Below are 16,298 nucleotides of genomic sequence, written 5' to 3' on the forward strand. Positions count from 1 at the left end.
TAAAACAAGATTTTTGTTTTTAACACGTTTTCCAAAAAGATGCTTCTAAACAAGTATGAATGTGACATCCAGGCCCAAGGAAAGGTCCCACTTTGGACCCTGGATTTCTAACCCCTAGTACGTGAACAATTCGCGGCTGCTTGTAACATCTCCCATCCCGCCAAACCTCTCCCAGGAGGCCGCTTTTCTCATCCTTCCTCTGCTGTCTGATCGCTCAGGCCCTGCACTCCTGTGCACAGCTCAGATGGACACCGTACCTTTTTCTCTTTTGCAATGCGTTCTGCTCGGAGGGACGCAACTTGAATTGGAGGAAGTGGCTTATCATAGTTGATTCCACTAGAAACAACGATAAGACAAAGCACGCAATCGTTACAAATAAATAACTGAAAGCTAAAAAAAGAAAAACAAGCACTTTTATGCAATTCATAACTCCTTTGGGACAGAGGGCACCCACCTTTCTGCAAGCACGGATGCATGCTTGGGATTCTTCTGGAAAGGATTCATGCCAAGTCTGAAATTGAGCAAAACTGTATTATTGGAGACAGAAAAAACTTAAAACCAATATTTAATTTCACATGTTTTAGCAGGTGACACTGCAGTTCTGGTGAAATTCTCATTATATCCCCACCAGTACCGCAGCCTGCATACAGACAGACATCTTAACAAAGACTCTGAGTAAATACTAAATTGATACAGAAAAAGTCATTGCGGGAATATACATAGAAAACAATGTACTACAAAACAACACAGACACCAAAATGTTTACAATTCAGGCAAATGGGATGTGGTTTATAAAACAGATTAAAAAACCCAACTGGCCGCTCTTCTGCTTTTAATCGCACAAAACAAGTGAGTCAAAGCTAAGCCAAACATACAAAATATAAAGGCATTCCAGTAACACCCGGCCAGGACACAAGGAAAGAGATCACCAACAGAAAAACAAACCAGCAGCTTGAACAGAGTATAAAATGGTGGTGAGAACCATTCCGAACAGTTTTGAAGCCACCTGTGGTGATGGGTTGATCAAGTGATCCCAGTTACACTTACAGAGGTTTGATGGGTGGACTTCTTTTCCCTGCAATCATTTTCATCATCTCAAAGTGATTAGTATAAAGTTGCGTGTGGGTGGCACCCTCATCTTGAGCATAGATCTGATTGGTACGAAGCGGACGGCTGTTTTTAGTCTAGAAAATGAAAACAAACCAACTTTCAATTGTGAACACACCCACATGGCATTTTGTCTACGTATAAACACATGGTGCGCTTGTAGGTTATTTAAAATCGTACTCCAACATATCTATCACAGACTGGCTTCTGCCTCGAGTCACTGATAACTTACTGTTACACAAAACTCTATGGGAAATACGTAAAGAAAGAGCAAAATAAGGAGCAGTTCTCACGGTCACACTGGCATCGGCACTTGGGGGACATACAAAATGGCAAACTCTAACTTGAAAAAGAATCTTTGCTTCTGTTTAGATTTTGCAAGTTTAATTCGGTACCCAAACCAAAAGCCCATGAGTTTCTAGTGCTGCAGAGCGCACCCAACGGATCGGAAGCGCCGCTGCCCTGCTCTGCGCTCACCGGCACAGCGGCCTCGCTGCCGGCTGCTCTGAGCCCGGCGGGGCAGGACCAACCTGCTCCTTGCCCAGAGAAGGGACTGCGCTCAGAAGCTCTAGATTCCTACCCAGTTCTGTCACCACATTGCTGTGTGGTTTGGAAAAAGCTGTTTATAATCACGGAATTTATTTTTGTTTCCCTAGCACGCTACCATCCTCATCTACTAAAAGGTGCTGCAAGCATTACATTCACTATATACTTGGAATCCACTTAGACCCTGGCATGAAGTACATTCCTACAGATCTTAAGGAGCATCCTAATAATCAGGATAAGTTACGTGGTGGTTGTTAGGTGGGAAAATGCCCACTAGAGTTTAAGTGAAATCACAAACTTCTTGCATGATTTAGAATTTATCTACCAAATCCAAAAGGTGAGGTCTGGTGTCAATCCACTGTATCAACAAAGAAAGGAAAAACAAATTTGGAATTTTAATTGATGTTTCAGAACTCAAGTAACACTCAACATGGATCTCATATGAATTATCTGCCCACCTCCATTGCTGCTAAATACCACAGTGTCTAGATTTGATTTTGAAAGAATACCAATGCACACCTTATAAATACTTTTTGTCTTCTTTTTAGGATTAGCTTCGTACATTAGCTGTAAAATAAGAAGGAAAGTTAGATGATCTTTTGTGGAAGATTTTGTTCAGGTGCTTTTTCTTTTCAAAGAAATCACATAAAATAAGTGGAAATCCTGATGAGGATAATTTTAAAATCTTTTAAAAGTTATTTATTTACACTGTTGAAACATTTAACAAAAAAAAAAGTGTTTATGGAGATAAGGAAAAAAACTCTATAAACTTAAGGTAAAAAATGACGCATCATTCAATGTAAGCTCACCTTTCCTTCTTCCCTTGGAATAATGACATTTTCGTATCTGTTTCGGCATTGTTTGGGTGAGCGATAGACTCTGCTGCACGAGTTAACAACATCACTAACCAGGTCCCAATTGGGAGTGTGTGCTGGCGATACGACAGCGAGATTTAAAGGAAGCTCCAGCAGCTGCTTCACTGCCTGCAAGAGATAAAGGTACAAAAGCTTCAGGTGACAAATCACTCCCATTTCCAAAGCTCCCCTTATCTGCATGTGTCCACACACCATTACTACAATGATACGTGCAGCTTAGGGCTCAGGCCCTGGGTTCACCTGCATTCACAGAGAATAAATCAGCATAAAATGCTATTATTGCAGACTGGTGAGCAAGAAAAGCCTTGGAGACTGGGGTGAGAGGAGCAGAGAGCGGCTCTCACAGGCGGGGAGAACCTCAGCTGCATGATTCAATGTTCAGCCAGCACAACCAATCTGGAACACGATAGTGAGCAGTCTCTACAACAAAAAAATAACTTAATCATGCATTCTGTAGTTTAACCTTTAATTTGTCCTTAGAGGAACGCAAACGATAGGCAATCTGCTCTGAGTTACGTCAGCAAAATGCCAAGCTAACCATTAAGAAAGAGATAAAGTGAAGAAAGAGCCACTTCTGAAATTAGAAGCGAAAATACAATAAATAACAAGAGTGGAAAGCGCGGGTATGGTCTGACCTGCAGAAGCGCCCAGTCTTCGCTGATCAGCCACTCCGGGTTATCCTGCCCAGCCTCGGCAGCTGGTTTGACAAGGGTCGGCAAAGGCTTTGCAAACTGCGTTTGTTGTTTCAACAAGATGTTCTTCTTTTGCTCTTTGCCCTCTCGGCGCATTTTCAACATCCCTGGAGTTGCTCGATCAAACAGTGAACGAGGTGGAATGACTGTCTCTCCATGACGTTGCTTTTTCTTCCTGCCTGCAGCTGAGACAAAAAAACCCAAACCGTTCTTGGTGAGCAGCTACCACCATTCTTCGATTCCCCTGCTACTTAAAGCCGCAAAATGCTCCCACGTGTGTCCCGAGTATTCCCCACTGCCTCTTCAAAGCATACTGGCAGTAACTAAACTGAGCCTGGCATAAAGTAAGATGTCTTCATCCTTACTCACATAGTAGAATGTCCATTTTCTAAAACTGTCCTTTTAAAAACCCCTATATGTCTAAAGAGAAAGACACACTATAAAAACTGGGGCTTCTTTTGCTTCAAGACCATGATGAGACAAGAATTTTTGTGTCTTCAAACCTGCACGTTTGACCTTTACTGGACCAGACATGCAGAGGTATGAAAAATCCCAATTTTTTAAATTTTCAGCAATAAAGCAGAACAGCTTTGAGCAAACACTCACCAGATGGATCCGTTTTGTGTCGTTTACGCTCCTTCCTGACGTACACCGGGGGCAGCTTTGACTCCGGAATCGGGGTGGTGTCGTACATCAGGCACATAACAGAGTCAATGTAGATATCGTTGTCATCCTGAGGGGGGGTGGGAGGAGTCCAAAGCTGCACACAACAACATCTGTAGTTACTGCACTATTAACTCTCCACTGATCTTTATGTTTTCTCAAAAAGAAAAAGTCTATTTAGGCCGCCTGGTGTTTCTGTGACTTACCGGCATTATTTCGGTCTGTCCATCTGGGCCTTCATAGACATATTCCTACACAGCAAAAAGAGAATTCAATTCAAATGATCCAACTGAACCCTGAAGGAAACAGTATTCTCAGAATACCCATTACTAAATACACTATGAAGAAAAACAAGACTAATGAGGAATTACTTTGTTGTACGCATCCTCTCGCGTGTAGGTCAGTAGTTCCTCTTCATCCTCCCAAAGCATCTGTTGCTCTTTTTCCTTTAACTCCTTCATATGCTGGACCTCCCAGGCTTTCTTTGCACTTCTCAATTCCATCTAGATGAAAGTCAGACTCCTTATGAACTTTATGCAGTAACAGATACTGGATTCAAAGTTATCGATTTGTATTTCTATGGACAAACTCTTTGAACTTTGACATTTTCAGCCACAGAAATCTTAGAGAATTTTTTAGATTTTCACAATCATTTTAAAAAAGACTTTTTCGGTTTCTGTTGAAGGTCTTTAAACTCAGAATAAAACTCAAAATTTCAGTTAAATACGCAAGACAACCAGAATGTGGCTCCTTTACCCAGATAAGCAGCTTCACTGAAATTAATGACCTTTTTCACCCACTATCAGCAGAGTACAGGTACTTGCTGAGCTGTGCTGAAGAATGTCATTCCCACTGCAGAAAACATCAATGGAGAACTGACATCCGCCTAAACCAAGAGAATCCCAACATAATCAGCCCTCTGCAAGGCATTCCGGTGTTCATAAAGCAAGGGAGTTCACAGGAGTGCCTACAGTATATCCCGTGTCACTGGAGAACTGAAAACCTAAGCCTGATCATACATACCGTGACAGAACAACACGGAAAACAAAGAGTCGTTGTTTTACCTCATTCAACCGCGGCTCATTCTCATCAACTGAAACGTGGAAGAGCTCTAAATAATTCAAAGCATACTTCTCAATTGGAGTCAGCTGAGAGGACGTATCAAGGAAAAAAAAAGGTTAGTATTGATGTTAACCGAAAGAGAGTGTATCAAAGCTCTGCTTAGCACTAATCTCCCTCTCTGAGGGCTTAACATGTTCAGTCAGTAGGAGATTTCCCATCCATTTAACGGGAGTATCAATCCCACAAAGCTGCTATAAGGCCAGACTGCAGAAAAACGGAAATGTTTGAACTAAACATTACTTTAGAACCAAATATGCACAGAAAGTCATGGTACCTGATCCACAACAGCAACTAATTCCTCCAGCTGTGAGGGCTCTTCATTGTATTTTGTCTCACAGAGCTCCGAGATGAAAGGTTCAATGCTTGACTCAGGTCCTATTTCTCGTACACAATCATTCAACTCCTCATCCTCTTGTTCGATACTGTTGAGGGCCTTTCAGAAAGACACATTTTAAAAATAATGAAGGCTTCAAAATTATGGAAGGAAATCTCCTACGAAGTTCACTGAACCCCAACACGAATTTCTGGAATCAGTCTCTGCTGTGGGCTTTTGGAAGTTTTGTCATGAGAAAAATGACAAAACAACATAAAACTGCCAGCAAAAGAGATTGATAAAATTTACTCAAATAAAAGAAGACAACTGTTCAGTACCAACGCTGTGCAGCTGTGTTTTTAAGGTATGTGTTAATAATTACCTCTATGAATGGCCTTGCAACTTTAGGAGAAATATTTTCTGCTGGAGACGGCTCTTGAGAAAGTACTACAAATTCTTCGGCTTTCACTCTAAATCCAGAATCCTCCATAGGAGAATGAACCTCAAACAATTCTTGAATCGTTTGCTTAGTAAGGAGAAGAAAAAAAAGAAAAGTGAAGTATATTCAGCTTTCAGGACCACTTTGCTTTTTTCTATAACTTTGAACTAGGCCCAGGTTCAAGTGACTTTATAAACTATGGACTGACTAAAGAAAAAATAAACCTCTATCTATTATTTCTGGAAAATCTCTTCTGTAACTCTCCTGCAGGACAGAGTAGAATTAAGTGTTAACAGTTCAGATACAGGGAAGTCAGAAATGCAGAGTCTCATCCTGCCCCACCATCCCAGAAGCACCAGAAGGGGACGGAGCAGCTCCAGCGCTGTCCCCATCTGCATCTCAGAGCAGCGCTGGAGAGCTGCACCACTACATATCCCACCTCACACTCTCAAATTGGTGAAATCTTCATCCTTACAAGCTCTGGAGAATTTTGCAGAAGGGTGCAAGAAAGCAGAATGTTTTAGGGGCCCACAGGCGATGCCTGCGCATCACCATGTGAGTAACGGAGCAAAAGCAGCCAGACAGTCACAGCTGGAGCGCAGGCGACCACGAAAGCTAACCTGCTCTCCAATCAGTTCCAGCCCAAACAGATCCCTGCTACTCTGTTATTAAATACGTCAACGCAGATGCTTGAATGTATTGAATACTGCAACACCGGTGTTCGAACATACTTCAAATGCTAACTTACCTGTGTTAAAAAGGCCATTGAATAGTCATTTCCCTGAGCAGCTACTTCTCTGATCAAGTCCTTTGTGCCATTTTTCAAAAGCTTCTCTTCTACAGAATTACCACTGACAAGCCTAAAGAAAAAAGGAAAAACAAAATAACAGGAATCTGATAAGCCATTTCCAAAACAGTATTCAGAACAAAAAGAGAAATTGCCCTTAGAGAATAACACTGAACTCTTAAAATGTGGTGGTTTGGGGGGTTGTTTTAAGTTCTGGTACAGGCCCAGAACAAAACACATACTACCACCTCTTCTTTAATGCTTTCTTTTAACAGGTAGTGTAATTATTAAAAACAGAAACGAAACAACACCACAGCTCACTTAAAATTAATTCCATGTAAACTAGCAGACAAAACCCAGGCAGGTAGGACTCATTCCTTAGAGCTGGCGGTGAGATTGTGTTTTCATATGATAACCTGGTATCCTTTTTATTGAAGTGAGATGAAGTTTTTGGTACTGTTTCCACTTTATTCCATATCATACAAAGTAGCACTATCTGAATTAACCTTACATTAAAGCATGTTAAAAAGCAGTTGTTGATCAGTAACCATCACCTGTATATATGGATATCTTTACATCTCCCGATCCTGTCACACCATTCCTGAGCCTTTGCGTCCATCACCGGGTTCAGATCATTGTCATAGAACACAACCGTGTCTGCCTCAACAAGATTGACGCCGGTGGAACGACTGTGAGAGGAAAGGATGGCACAGAAGATGCGCTTGTCTCTGTTGAAAATCTTCATCAGCTCCTACACAAACAGAAGAAAAGCAGAGAGTAAAAAACCCATACACCAAAACAAAATACCAAACTAAATTCACTACAGCCTAATGAAAGCCAGACAAAAACAAGTCAAGTGTTGCAAATTGAGTAAGAACCAAGGGGAAGCCTGAGCGGCACGTATTGCTGTAGCAGTGCAAATTTACCTGCCGCTGTTCATGGTTAGCATATTCATCGATCCTCACAAATGTGAGGAAATGGAAATTCAGGAATAACTCCAGTATGTCCAACATGAGAATCATCTGTGACAAGATCAGCACACGGCGCCCTTCAGATTTCAACTTCTGAAGCAAGACAGCGAGAGCTTCTAATTTTCCTGTATTTCAAACACAAAAACCAATAACAGATTGATACAGAAATTCCATTCCTGTGAAACAGGACATTACTGAACTATGATCACTAAATGCCCTCCTTTACCTGAGTCGTACTGCACCAGCCGCAGGTCAGGGAACTGCAGCAAGTGAGGAGTCGTCATCTGTTGCAACTGATGCAGGTGTGGAGCTGCCTTCTGCTTCAGACTGTGCTTAAGGAGTTTCAGTCTATGACTATACGAAGGGGGAGGATTTGCTACATATAAACATGGGGGAGCGGCAACAGCAGCTGGCAATACGAAGAGAGCCCTGTGAAAAGCACCAGAACAAGGGAACATCAGTTTTAAATGTTACATACAAAATGATCATCTGCAGGAATAATTTTCAGTCTGTCAACCATGAGATTTTACACTATTATCTAAGGACTTTGTTAAACTGACTTAGTAAGTGCTGCCTATCCTCTATATCCCTTGACCTTTTTGCTTTGTTTTGTCTGCTTTGCTTTTGCTTCTGCCAAGGTGTTTGCACTGTGACCACTGTATTCCTCACTGGAGCTCAAAGACAAGAAATCATACCAGACTTACTAAAAGCAATTCAAAAAAGCTTGAGTTCTAATCGCATTTCATGTTTCTAGAAAATGGCAGCTATTGCTCTGTATACGATCCACTGAACACCAGCTTTAGCTAAACCAGCTGCTGCCTACATCTCTGTGTCTTAACTCTCGTTGGTTGGCTCCAAGAGGTTCCTACTCAGAGGTAATTCCAAAGCATAAGAACGCAAGCTGAAGTATGGTCAGCTCAATTTGAGCTTGGATTAGGAGTGAGGCACTGAAAACTCTTATTATAAAGATCCTAAAAGAAACAGAAGTGACTGCTATTTTTATGTTCACACTGCACATCATTTACTGCTGAATATATCAGCCTAAGCCAAAAAGGCTCATGAAGAGAAACAAGGTTTTAAAGCTTTTTTTGAAAAGGAGCTTTTAGGAGATAACTAAACATGGCAAAGGCCGAGTCCCGCGTTACCTGTTAACAACATCCTTCAGAGACTCTTGCTGCCGAAGCAAAGTCAGGATCATTTCTTGCAAGGGGCTCCTGGCGCCCGCGGGGGCCGCTGCGGACAGGCAGCAGTGCACGGAGCCGGCCCAGCCCCAGCTGCCGGCCCCGGGGGCCCCGGCGCCGCTCACGGAGCACACGCTCAGCAAGTCTCTGCCGTACATCGGAGCCCGCGAGCAACGGCGCTCGTTGCCAGAAAATATTCTGTCCAGGCGCTCTTTCAAAAGCCGGTTCTTTTCCTCATACGTTTCCTTTATCAAGAAAATTCAGAAAAAAAAAAAGCTTTTTACCTGTTCTGTAATCATCAAAGTTCCTAATTAAGTCCAGCTTTGTAAATTATAGCTTCCAATTATTACATGGACTTAGTATCAATTCGGAAAGTTGTGTTTCCATAAAAAAATGAAAATGGAGTACCTGCGGCTGCCCATGCGTGGGTGCTGCTTTCGGCGCTGCTCCCATGTCAGCGGAGGACAAATTAGTAACTGCAGTTCTACCTGGAATACAAACTGAGGATAAACCTTGTGTTTACATATTTATTCTTCAGAAGATTGGTGTCATTTATTATTTTGAACAAGTAGACACTTTGCAGCTGTAACGTATCATAATTGCAGACAAGTTTTTAGGCTAAAGGGAAAACAGTAGCTTGATTAGATAGAGAAGCAAAGAAAATGAGATAAAAGCAAAATCAATGTGGAAAAACAGAGAATTGCTGGACATTCTCTGTCAGTATAAAAATTAGTCACCCTGATTCTTCTTTGAAAAAGTAACAAAGTATTACAAGCTCACTTCTTCCCACCAAAATCTGACCTAAGACCCAACTGGTACCAAAAAAATCCATATATTTAATACAGTTTCAAGGTCTCCCAAGTTTGCACTAGAAAATCATCTAAAACTCCAGTATACATCATGCACAAACCAGACGGATTAGCCACACAGTTTACCTGCTTCTGAACTAAACTTACAAAATGATGGTCTATAATACTTTGGAGTTACATACCAATGTGTATTTAGTGAGTGAATATTTAGAGACGTTTCTCCAGGCTACAAAACCTACCTTGCTGTGTCACTGCTGTGGAGGTTGGGACCCCTGCCTGATGCTGGTTTCCTAAAGCGTTCAGAGCGTTCTGAACAGTTCCCGCTTGGGACACCGTCTGCATGACCACCGGGCCCTGGGGCCTCAAATACTGCTGGCCCGGCGCTGAGACTATCTGAAGAACGCTTCCTGCAACAGAGGATTCGACCAAAATAACGCTGGATGGAGCAGAAAACGGTAAATAGAGTTCTCTAGCAAAAGATGCTCCTGTAACAAACTCATCGTCACTGTTCAAAACTGTGCTAAATTTTCCCAGAGAAGTTCATTATGCCAACCTGATTTAAAGTTCTATAATATCCAACAGGAGGGAAACACCCAAGTCTTCATAGTGAAAGAGGAGTTTCACCTTGTAGGGGTAGCATTCTAAATTTAGGTATTTTATACAGAATTCAGATGAAATGAAATCGACTAAAAAATCTCATTTAGCGTTCCCTCTATTTATTATGTTGGCCACAGAGAATCAAGATTTCCAGGTTGTCCTGAATTTGGCAACAGACATACCACCAGCAAGGGGAACGTGAGGGCAAAATACATTGTAGGTAGAACATGCAGGTCAGGGTAACAGCTGGATCAAAACCCAATCTTGAAGTGTTATTTACGCCACTTCAGAACAAACCAAGAACATCTTCAGTTTTGTCTGTTTCTTCTCCTCAGAGAGTTTATCTGAAATAACATCTCACTCTACTTTAGCTGTATTGCACACATGTAAAAACAAATTCCATAATAAAATATTGAAATATAACACAGAAAAAGAAAGTCACTCTGTCTTTCATTTGCTAGACATCTATTTTTCAAAACAGACCTGCCTTGTGTCTCACACAGAACACAGGTGGAGCAGAACAGCACAAGCAGTGGGGATGAAACAATCTCCTTAACATATAACGAGGAGCACACTGTGCACGTCAAAACACGAGCGTTCTAGAGGATGGGAAAGTCCCTGTTGAGAAGTAAGTACCTTGTAACTGCAAGGGCTGCCCCGCAGTGAGCTGCCGGAGCTGGCTGTGCGACAGAGTGAACTTGTTCCCTTGGAACTGCAGCGTCACGGGAGTCTCTGGCTGAGCGATTCTGCCTTGTGCTCCTGCTATAGAAGCCAGCTGGGCTATTTTTACTACCTCACCACCTGCGAGGGAGGGAAACGGGCATTACAAAAACAACAACGCGGGAGGCAGGTTGTTCAACATTCACAATTCTAAGTTTTGGTTAGTAAACTGGTGCTGAAGCGCCTTCCATGCATAATTATACTTAGTGCATCGAAAGTGTCATATAGAAGTTAAGCAGGTATTGCTTTCTATATTTGTTGGACAAACTGCAAAAAAGCTGATTGTTTAAAGGGTAAGAACATCAACATTTTAGAAATTATCACTTTCATTAGCAAAAAGGTTAAGAGCTACCTGAAAACTCATGTGACACTTTGTAACAGAACAAGTATAGACATTAAAGTGATTTTCACTGCCTTTCCAAGAGCACGAAGCTTTGAGACAAAAATATTCACACACGTGGCACTATAAATACACATTTGAAATGGCTTGAAATTTGACGGTGAAATATGATTCATATTTAATGAGCTGCACTTACACAAACCAAAAAGCTTTAAAGTGACAAGGACCAAGCTTTTTGTGATTTAAATGCAGAAAGGTTGAGGCATTTAAGCATTAAGTTTTATGACATTGAGGAAATATTGGCGTGAAAATGTAGCTTTTGTAAAGGCAGTGCATTACCCCAGAGATAAAATTAATACATCAGTGCTCAGTACTCTATACACATGCTAATAGGCGGTGCACATACAACCTTAAAGCAAAGCCTCATCGCTTTTCTCTGCCTAACAGCTGCGACGCTCCTCTCCGCCAGAGAGGCCTTTAGCAGATGGATTAGTGTTTAATATGAAAGGAATCATTAGGACAGAGCTAAAACATTTGTTCTGAAGGAAGTCTTGCCAGCGGAAGAAACATGCAGAAATAGGAGATTAAGTTGACACCACTAATGTATGTCCACAGCAATTCTATTGTTTCTTATCCAATTTTCGATTTTCCTTGGTCACAAGTGACATACTGAGCAAGGCTAATCAGAAGAGTGAATAAAAACAAAAAAAAAAAAAAAGAAAACAACGATTCTGTACACATTTTAGGGTGCCTAGTAACTTAACCTCATTGTAGTACAAAGGTGGGAGAAACCTTGAAAGGGGAGGCCACTTACTAGGCAACCGTGCCTGGGCCTGGGAGGTGAGCACCAGCCTCTGGGGCAGCACAGCGTGGGGGCCGGGCTGCGGGGGGGCCGCGGGCTGGGCCTGGCCCAGCGGGGCCTGCGCGGAGGTCTGGCCCCGCGCCTTCCCGGGGCTGGCTGCGCTAGTTGCTGTGCTGAAGGTCGCTGCGGGCTGGTGTCTCGGAGCACTGGTGGAAGCCTGAGTTGTCTGAAACTGTGCTGCTGCGGCTGCAATCGATAAGGGTTGTGTGGGCAAGCTGTTAGAGGTTGTTTTTAACTCCGCTCTTTTAAACAACCTGCATTAAAAAGAAACCTTTCCAACAGGATATTAAAACGGCTACAGGAACGGTTTGTCCTTACGGACTGGGATTTCTAACCACACCTTTTACTCCATCCTACTTTTACAACATTATATATTTGGAAAGCATTGTTTAAGGGTTAAATAAAACACACAAAAGCACTGTAAATTCCCATCTTTGACAGAACGTTACACGCGATCAGGGTTTAAATACCAACTGTGCCATATCTACTCCATACGCTAACAGTTAGGTTACACAAAGCTTAGTTTTGCATTATACTGGCAGATCGTACTGTAGAAACTAGTGGGGAAACTTACTGGCAATTAGTCTGTTGGTATTTTTAAGCCATTAGTATTCTAGCCCATTAAGCTAGAGAGAAAAGGAGTCCTATTAACAGACTAACTTGTATCATCTCTGCACAGCTTGAAGGTAAACAGCCTGGCAATAACTCTCTTACCTTGATTGGAAGACACCGTAGCGATGGGTGACCTTCCTCGCACTTGTCCCTGTTGAGTCACCGTTGCTGTGGCCACCGTGCGCTGGACTTGTGTGCTGGGGAAAACCACAGTCCTGCCCTCCGGCTTCTGACCGTACTGAACGGGCTGAAACAACCTGAAAAGGATACCAACAGTCAGAGGCTACAGGAAGATCAAAATTCGGCCTTTAAAAATAAACTCTGTCACCCAGGGAAAGTATAAACTGATCACATCAGATGCTCATCTCTCTCTTATGGATGGCTGAAGCTGGCAAGACTCATCACTTAAGCAAACTTCACGCGTGGACATTCTACAAAGTCATTTAGCTAAGTCCAAGAAAGAAGAAAACTTTCATTGGTGTGCATCCAGTTTAATGCAGGATGCATCAGAACTACAGCAAACAGCTATGAGAGTCTAGCCCAATATCTGCAAAAAGAACGAGGCTCTCGTATCACTCCCAGAGAGACGTGAACGGGTCAAGCTGGTCATCGGGAGCTCCTTCGCATCAGAAAACAGCTCCACATTACTTTGAGATCACTACTGCACTAGCAGAGAAATACTTCTAAAAATTTACTGCTATAAACTCCATTATGTCTTTTAGAATGCGGCAAGCACAGCTAACACTGTAAGTCCAGCTCAGTCCTGAAGAATCAACTCCACGCTAATTCTGAAAAACAACACTCGCCATAAACAAGGCCTCCAAGAATAAAATTCATCTGCTGGTGAAGTAAAATCTATGGGAAATCCATTAACAGACTTCAACTAGAACTGTGTGCCTCAAAAAGCTATTAAAACAGAATCTCTGTTTTCAAGGGTAAACAAGAAAGCAGCAGAATAATACAGCGCAAAGTCCGGTCTGAGATTTTGTGTGAATTGTGTAACCAGAGATGCAGACAAAACTGTCAATGTCCCAACAGAACTGCAGTTTCTTCTGCAGTTCCAGTTTAAAAGGAGGCAGCTGCACGTACCTGCTGGGTTTGAGCTTCACGGGGTTGGGCCTGGCCGGCGGGGCCGGGGAGCTGTAGATCTCTTCAATCAACTTTCTAGTAACCTTTTGTTTTGGCAACAATTGTGCTTCATACTGAGTCATTTTGTTTTCCATTCCAATGAGATCAAAAAGAGACAGGTCTGATTCCTAGGGATATTGTAAAATAAACTTCATTTTATGTGGCGACCCAAACAGTTAAGCCCTCTCTATTTCTATGCTGAATTCACTTTCTATACTTTACTATTTAACTTGAAATGAATGTTGAAATGAATGCTGTAAGTTCAAAAAGTAAACTATTAGTTATTAGCCAAAACTGTCTAGAAACTTTGGAAATCTGTCTTAAAATGACAGTCCCATTTTAAACACCAGCATGGAAGAGAAAGAACTGCAATCACTACCCAGCCAGGGAAATCAAAGCAAGGCACATTTAACAGGTCTTCATGTACCATAATTTCCAAAGAATCACGTAGAACTCTTACAAGGTGTTTGTTAACTATCGAGTTCAAATGCCAAACTATAAAGGCATGCGTATAATTTAGGAGTAGAAAAACACGAAGGATGGAAATAAGATCAACCAAAAAGATCACCTCATCTGCTCCATTACTGCTACTTCTCTCTAATGCAATTACTTCCTTTGATTATCTGAAAGAGAGGGATCACTCCTCTAATGATAACACAAGTAGTGGTATTTCAAATGGCTTGACAGAAGTGTACTAATCTAGTCACTAAATCAGCGTTCTTACTCTTAGGTGAAAAAGAGCAAGTCTTGCTCTCCTTTAGCTACTGAAAGCTGAAAGAAAATTTCAGAATGCCGTAAATCAGCACCGTGCTACCCAGAGTGTGCTCCCTCTTGGAAAATTCCTGCAAACGTGAGTATGATGAAGCAAAGTTGGTAATTTCTCTTTGAACAAGTGGTTAATGAAAAATTAGTGATTACAAATCACCTGAAAAGCTCAGGCTGCTAAAAAAGAGATGCAGCAACTACGCACTTGGCAGGCACAGCTATGGAACAGTCAACTCCTTCTAGCTACAAATTTCAGGTAGACTAAACAATATTAAGTACTGAAACTCTACAGGGTCACTAAGAAAGAAGAAAACAGTTAACTTTCCCACTCACCTTCCAAATATCCCTCTCCAGGGCACTCAGTACCAGAGATGCAGTTCTGTACTCCAGTGTTTCTGACACGTACGAGGTGCTGGAAAGCCGGGGGTTGATCAGATCGGGGTGGTTACAGATCCGCTGCAGCTGCATCAGGACGTGCAGGACACTGATGAAGTGTCCGCTTTTGAGGGCTTCTTGGGTTCTACCAAATAAGTGATAGAGAAACACATTAATGTAAGTACAGGTTTCATGGAGATGTCCCTAAATCAGCAAGGTGAGAATGTGCAGCACAGTGTGTTAGGCAAAAGGTTTAAAACAAGCTTTGATTTTACCTAGGTCTTTCTAGAACCTTTTAAGTAGACGGTTCCACATGTAAATGTGGAAACATGAAACACTTTGGGCTTTAAGAAATAAAGAACTACGTGCATTAGAGACAAACCTTAAAACAAAATAGCAGCAAACCTGACCATGACAATTTGGTCTTTAAGTTCCAGAGGTAAATGCATGTTTGGGATTAGGCCCCTAGCATCACTTGCCTGTAACTTACTTTACAATGTAATCACATTCTAATCACTAGTCATTACGGAACATTTCAGAAAAAAAACCTAAACCACTTCCAACACGACAATAATTTCTCATCCTGCTTCAGCGCCAAAAATGGCAGCCTTTTTTATTCACTATTTTAACTGCTTACCCTGGCTGCAATATGACATCTTCGTACATGGCTTTTTGTCGACTAGAGAGACGACACTTCAGCACATGTTCGTATTTCTTTGTCAGCTGCTTTTCAACGTCTCTCTTGGATCTTCGCAAAATAAACGGCTGAATCATCTGAAACAATTCGTAATCGAGGGAAAATAATATTTCTCACTCCAAAGATGCAGTTTTACAACAGGAAGCTGAATCTATTTACACTTAGCACATTTGATGGAATAAACCTCACATACCACATATAATCACATTGCCATGCACCCAGTTGCACAGCAGTAATTTGTCCTTTCATTTCTGCACGTTATGCTTCAAAATCTGAGCCTTGTATTATTTTTAAAAGAAGTTTCCACACTACTTTGGTAGCAGAAATCTCTGCTTTCAGCAGAATTTTCTGTCTAAACTGGACAAAGTTTTAAGAAAGGCCAGAAATTTCAAGCTGAAGCACTATCCTTTGCTTGCTTCATTTCTTTTTCCTCCAACAGCTTAACTACAGTAGTAGGACAGATGAGAAGAAACGACAATATACCCTGTGTAACCTGATGACCAGTTTATGGCAATAATCCTGGTTCTCCTCATTAGCTGCCTTTACTGGAAAATCAAGATAAGGTCTGGAAATTCCCGGAATCAGGAAATGCACCATGGTCCACAGCTCCATCAATGTGTTATGCAAAGGGGTGTCTATCAGAAGCAAACGATGCTGGCTGTGAATAATAAAAGAAGAGTTTTAACTGATACATCAC

The 16,298-nt window shown here is 41.8% G+C and overlaps 1 protein-coding gene across 6 annotated transcripts in view; it reads right to left on the reverse strand.

Annotated features, from left to right (window-relative positions):
* EP400 (E1A binding protein p400) overlaps nt 1-16,298 on the reverse strand; it is a 43,983-nt gene that overhangs the window by 9,060 nt on the left and 18,625 nt on the right. For 5 of the 6 annotated variants that reach the window (XR_013922982.1, XM_080355419.1, XM_080355416.1 and 2 more), the window contains 25 exons: nt 16,085-16,259; nt 15,542-15,678; nt 14,863-15,049; nt 13,726-13,892; nt 12,739-12,893; nt 10,739-10,903; nt 9,741-9,912; nt 9,105-9,180; nt 8,661-8,941; nt 7,742-7,944; nt 7,471-7,640; nt 7,099-7,295; nt 6,506-6,617; nt 5,701-5,844; nt 5,280-5,438; nt 4,948-5,031; nt 4,255-4,386; nt 4,090-4,134; nt 3,827-3,980; nt 3,164-3,405; nt 2,463-2,636; nt 2,173-2,220; nt 1,048-1,184; nt 455-511; nt 258-336 (listed from right to left, as the gene is read on the reverse strand). Coding sequence is in view for 5 of the 6 variants with exons in the window: in XM_080355419.1 (XP_080211545.1) it covers nt 258-336; nt 455-511; nt 1,048-1,184; nt 2,173-2,220; nt 2,463-2,636; nt 3,164-3,405; nt 3,827-3,980; nt 4,090-4,134; nt 4,255-4,386; nt 4,948-5,031; nt 5,280-5,438; nt 5,701-5,844; nt 6,506-6,617; nt 7,099-7,295; nt 7,471-7,640; nt 7,742-7,944; nt 8,661-8,941; nt 9,105-9,180; nt 9,741-9,912; nt 10,739-10,903; nt 12,739-12,893; nt 13,726-13,892; nt 14,863-15,049; nt 15,542-15,678; nt 16,085-16,259 (3,652 nt within the window). In the remaining variant the exon portion in view is untranslated. The remainder of the gene's footprint in view (nt 1-257; nt 337-454; nt 512-1,047; nt 1,185-2,172; nt 2,221-2,462; nt 2,637-3,163; nt 3,406-3,826; nt 3,981-4,089; nt 4,135-4,254; nt 4,387-4,947; nt 5,032-5,279; nt 5,439-5,700; nt 5,845-6,505; nt 6,618-7,098; nt 7,296-7,470; nt 7,641-7,741; nt 7,945-8,660; nt 8,942-9,104; nt 9,181-9,740; nt 9,913-10,738; nt 10,904-12,738; nt 12,894-13,725; nt 13,893-14,862; nt 15,050-15,541; nt 15,679-16,084; nt 16,260-16,298) is intronic. The other variant, XM_080355417.1, reaches the window with a different exon arrangement.

The sequence above is a fragment of the Nesoenas mayeri genome (genome assembly GCF_963082525.1).
Source record: "Nesoenas mayeri genome assembly, chromosome: 17".
Lineage (NCBI taxonomy): Eukaryota > Metazoa > Chordata > Aves > Columbiformes > Columbidae > Nesoenas > Nesoenas mayeri.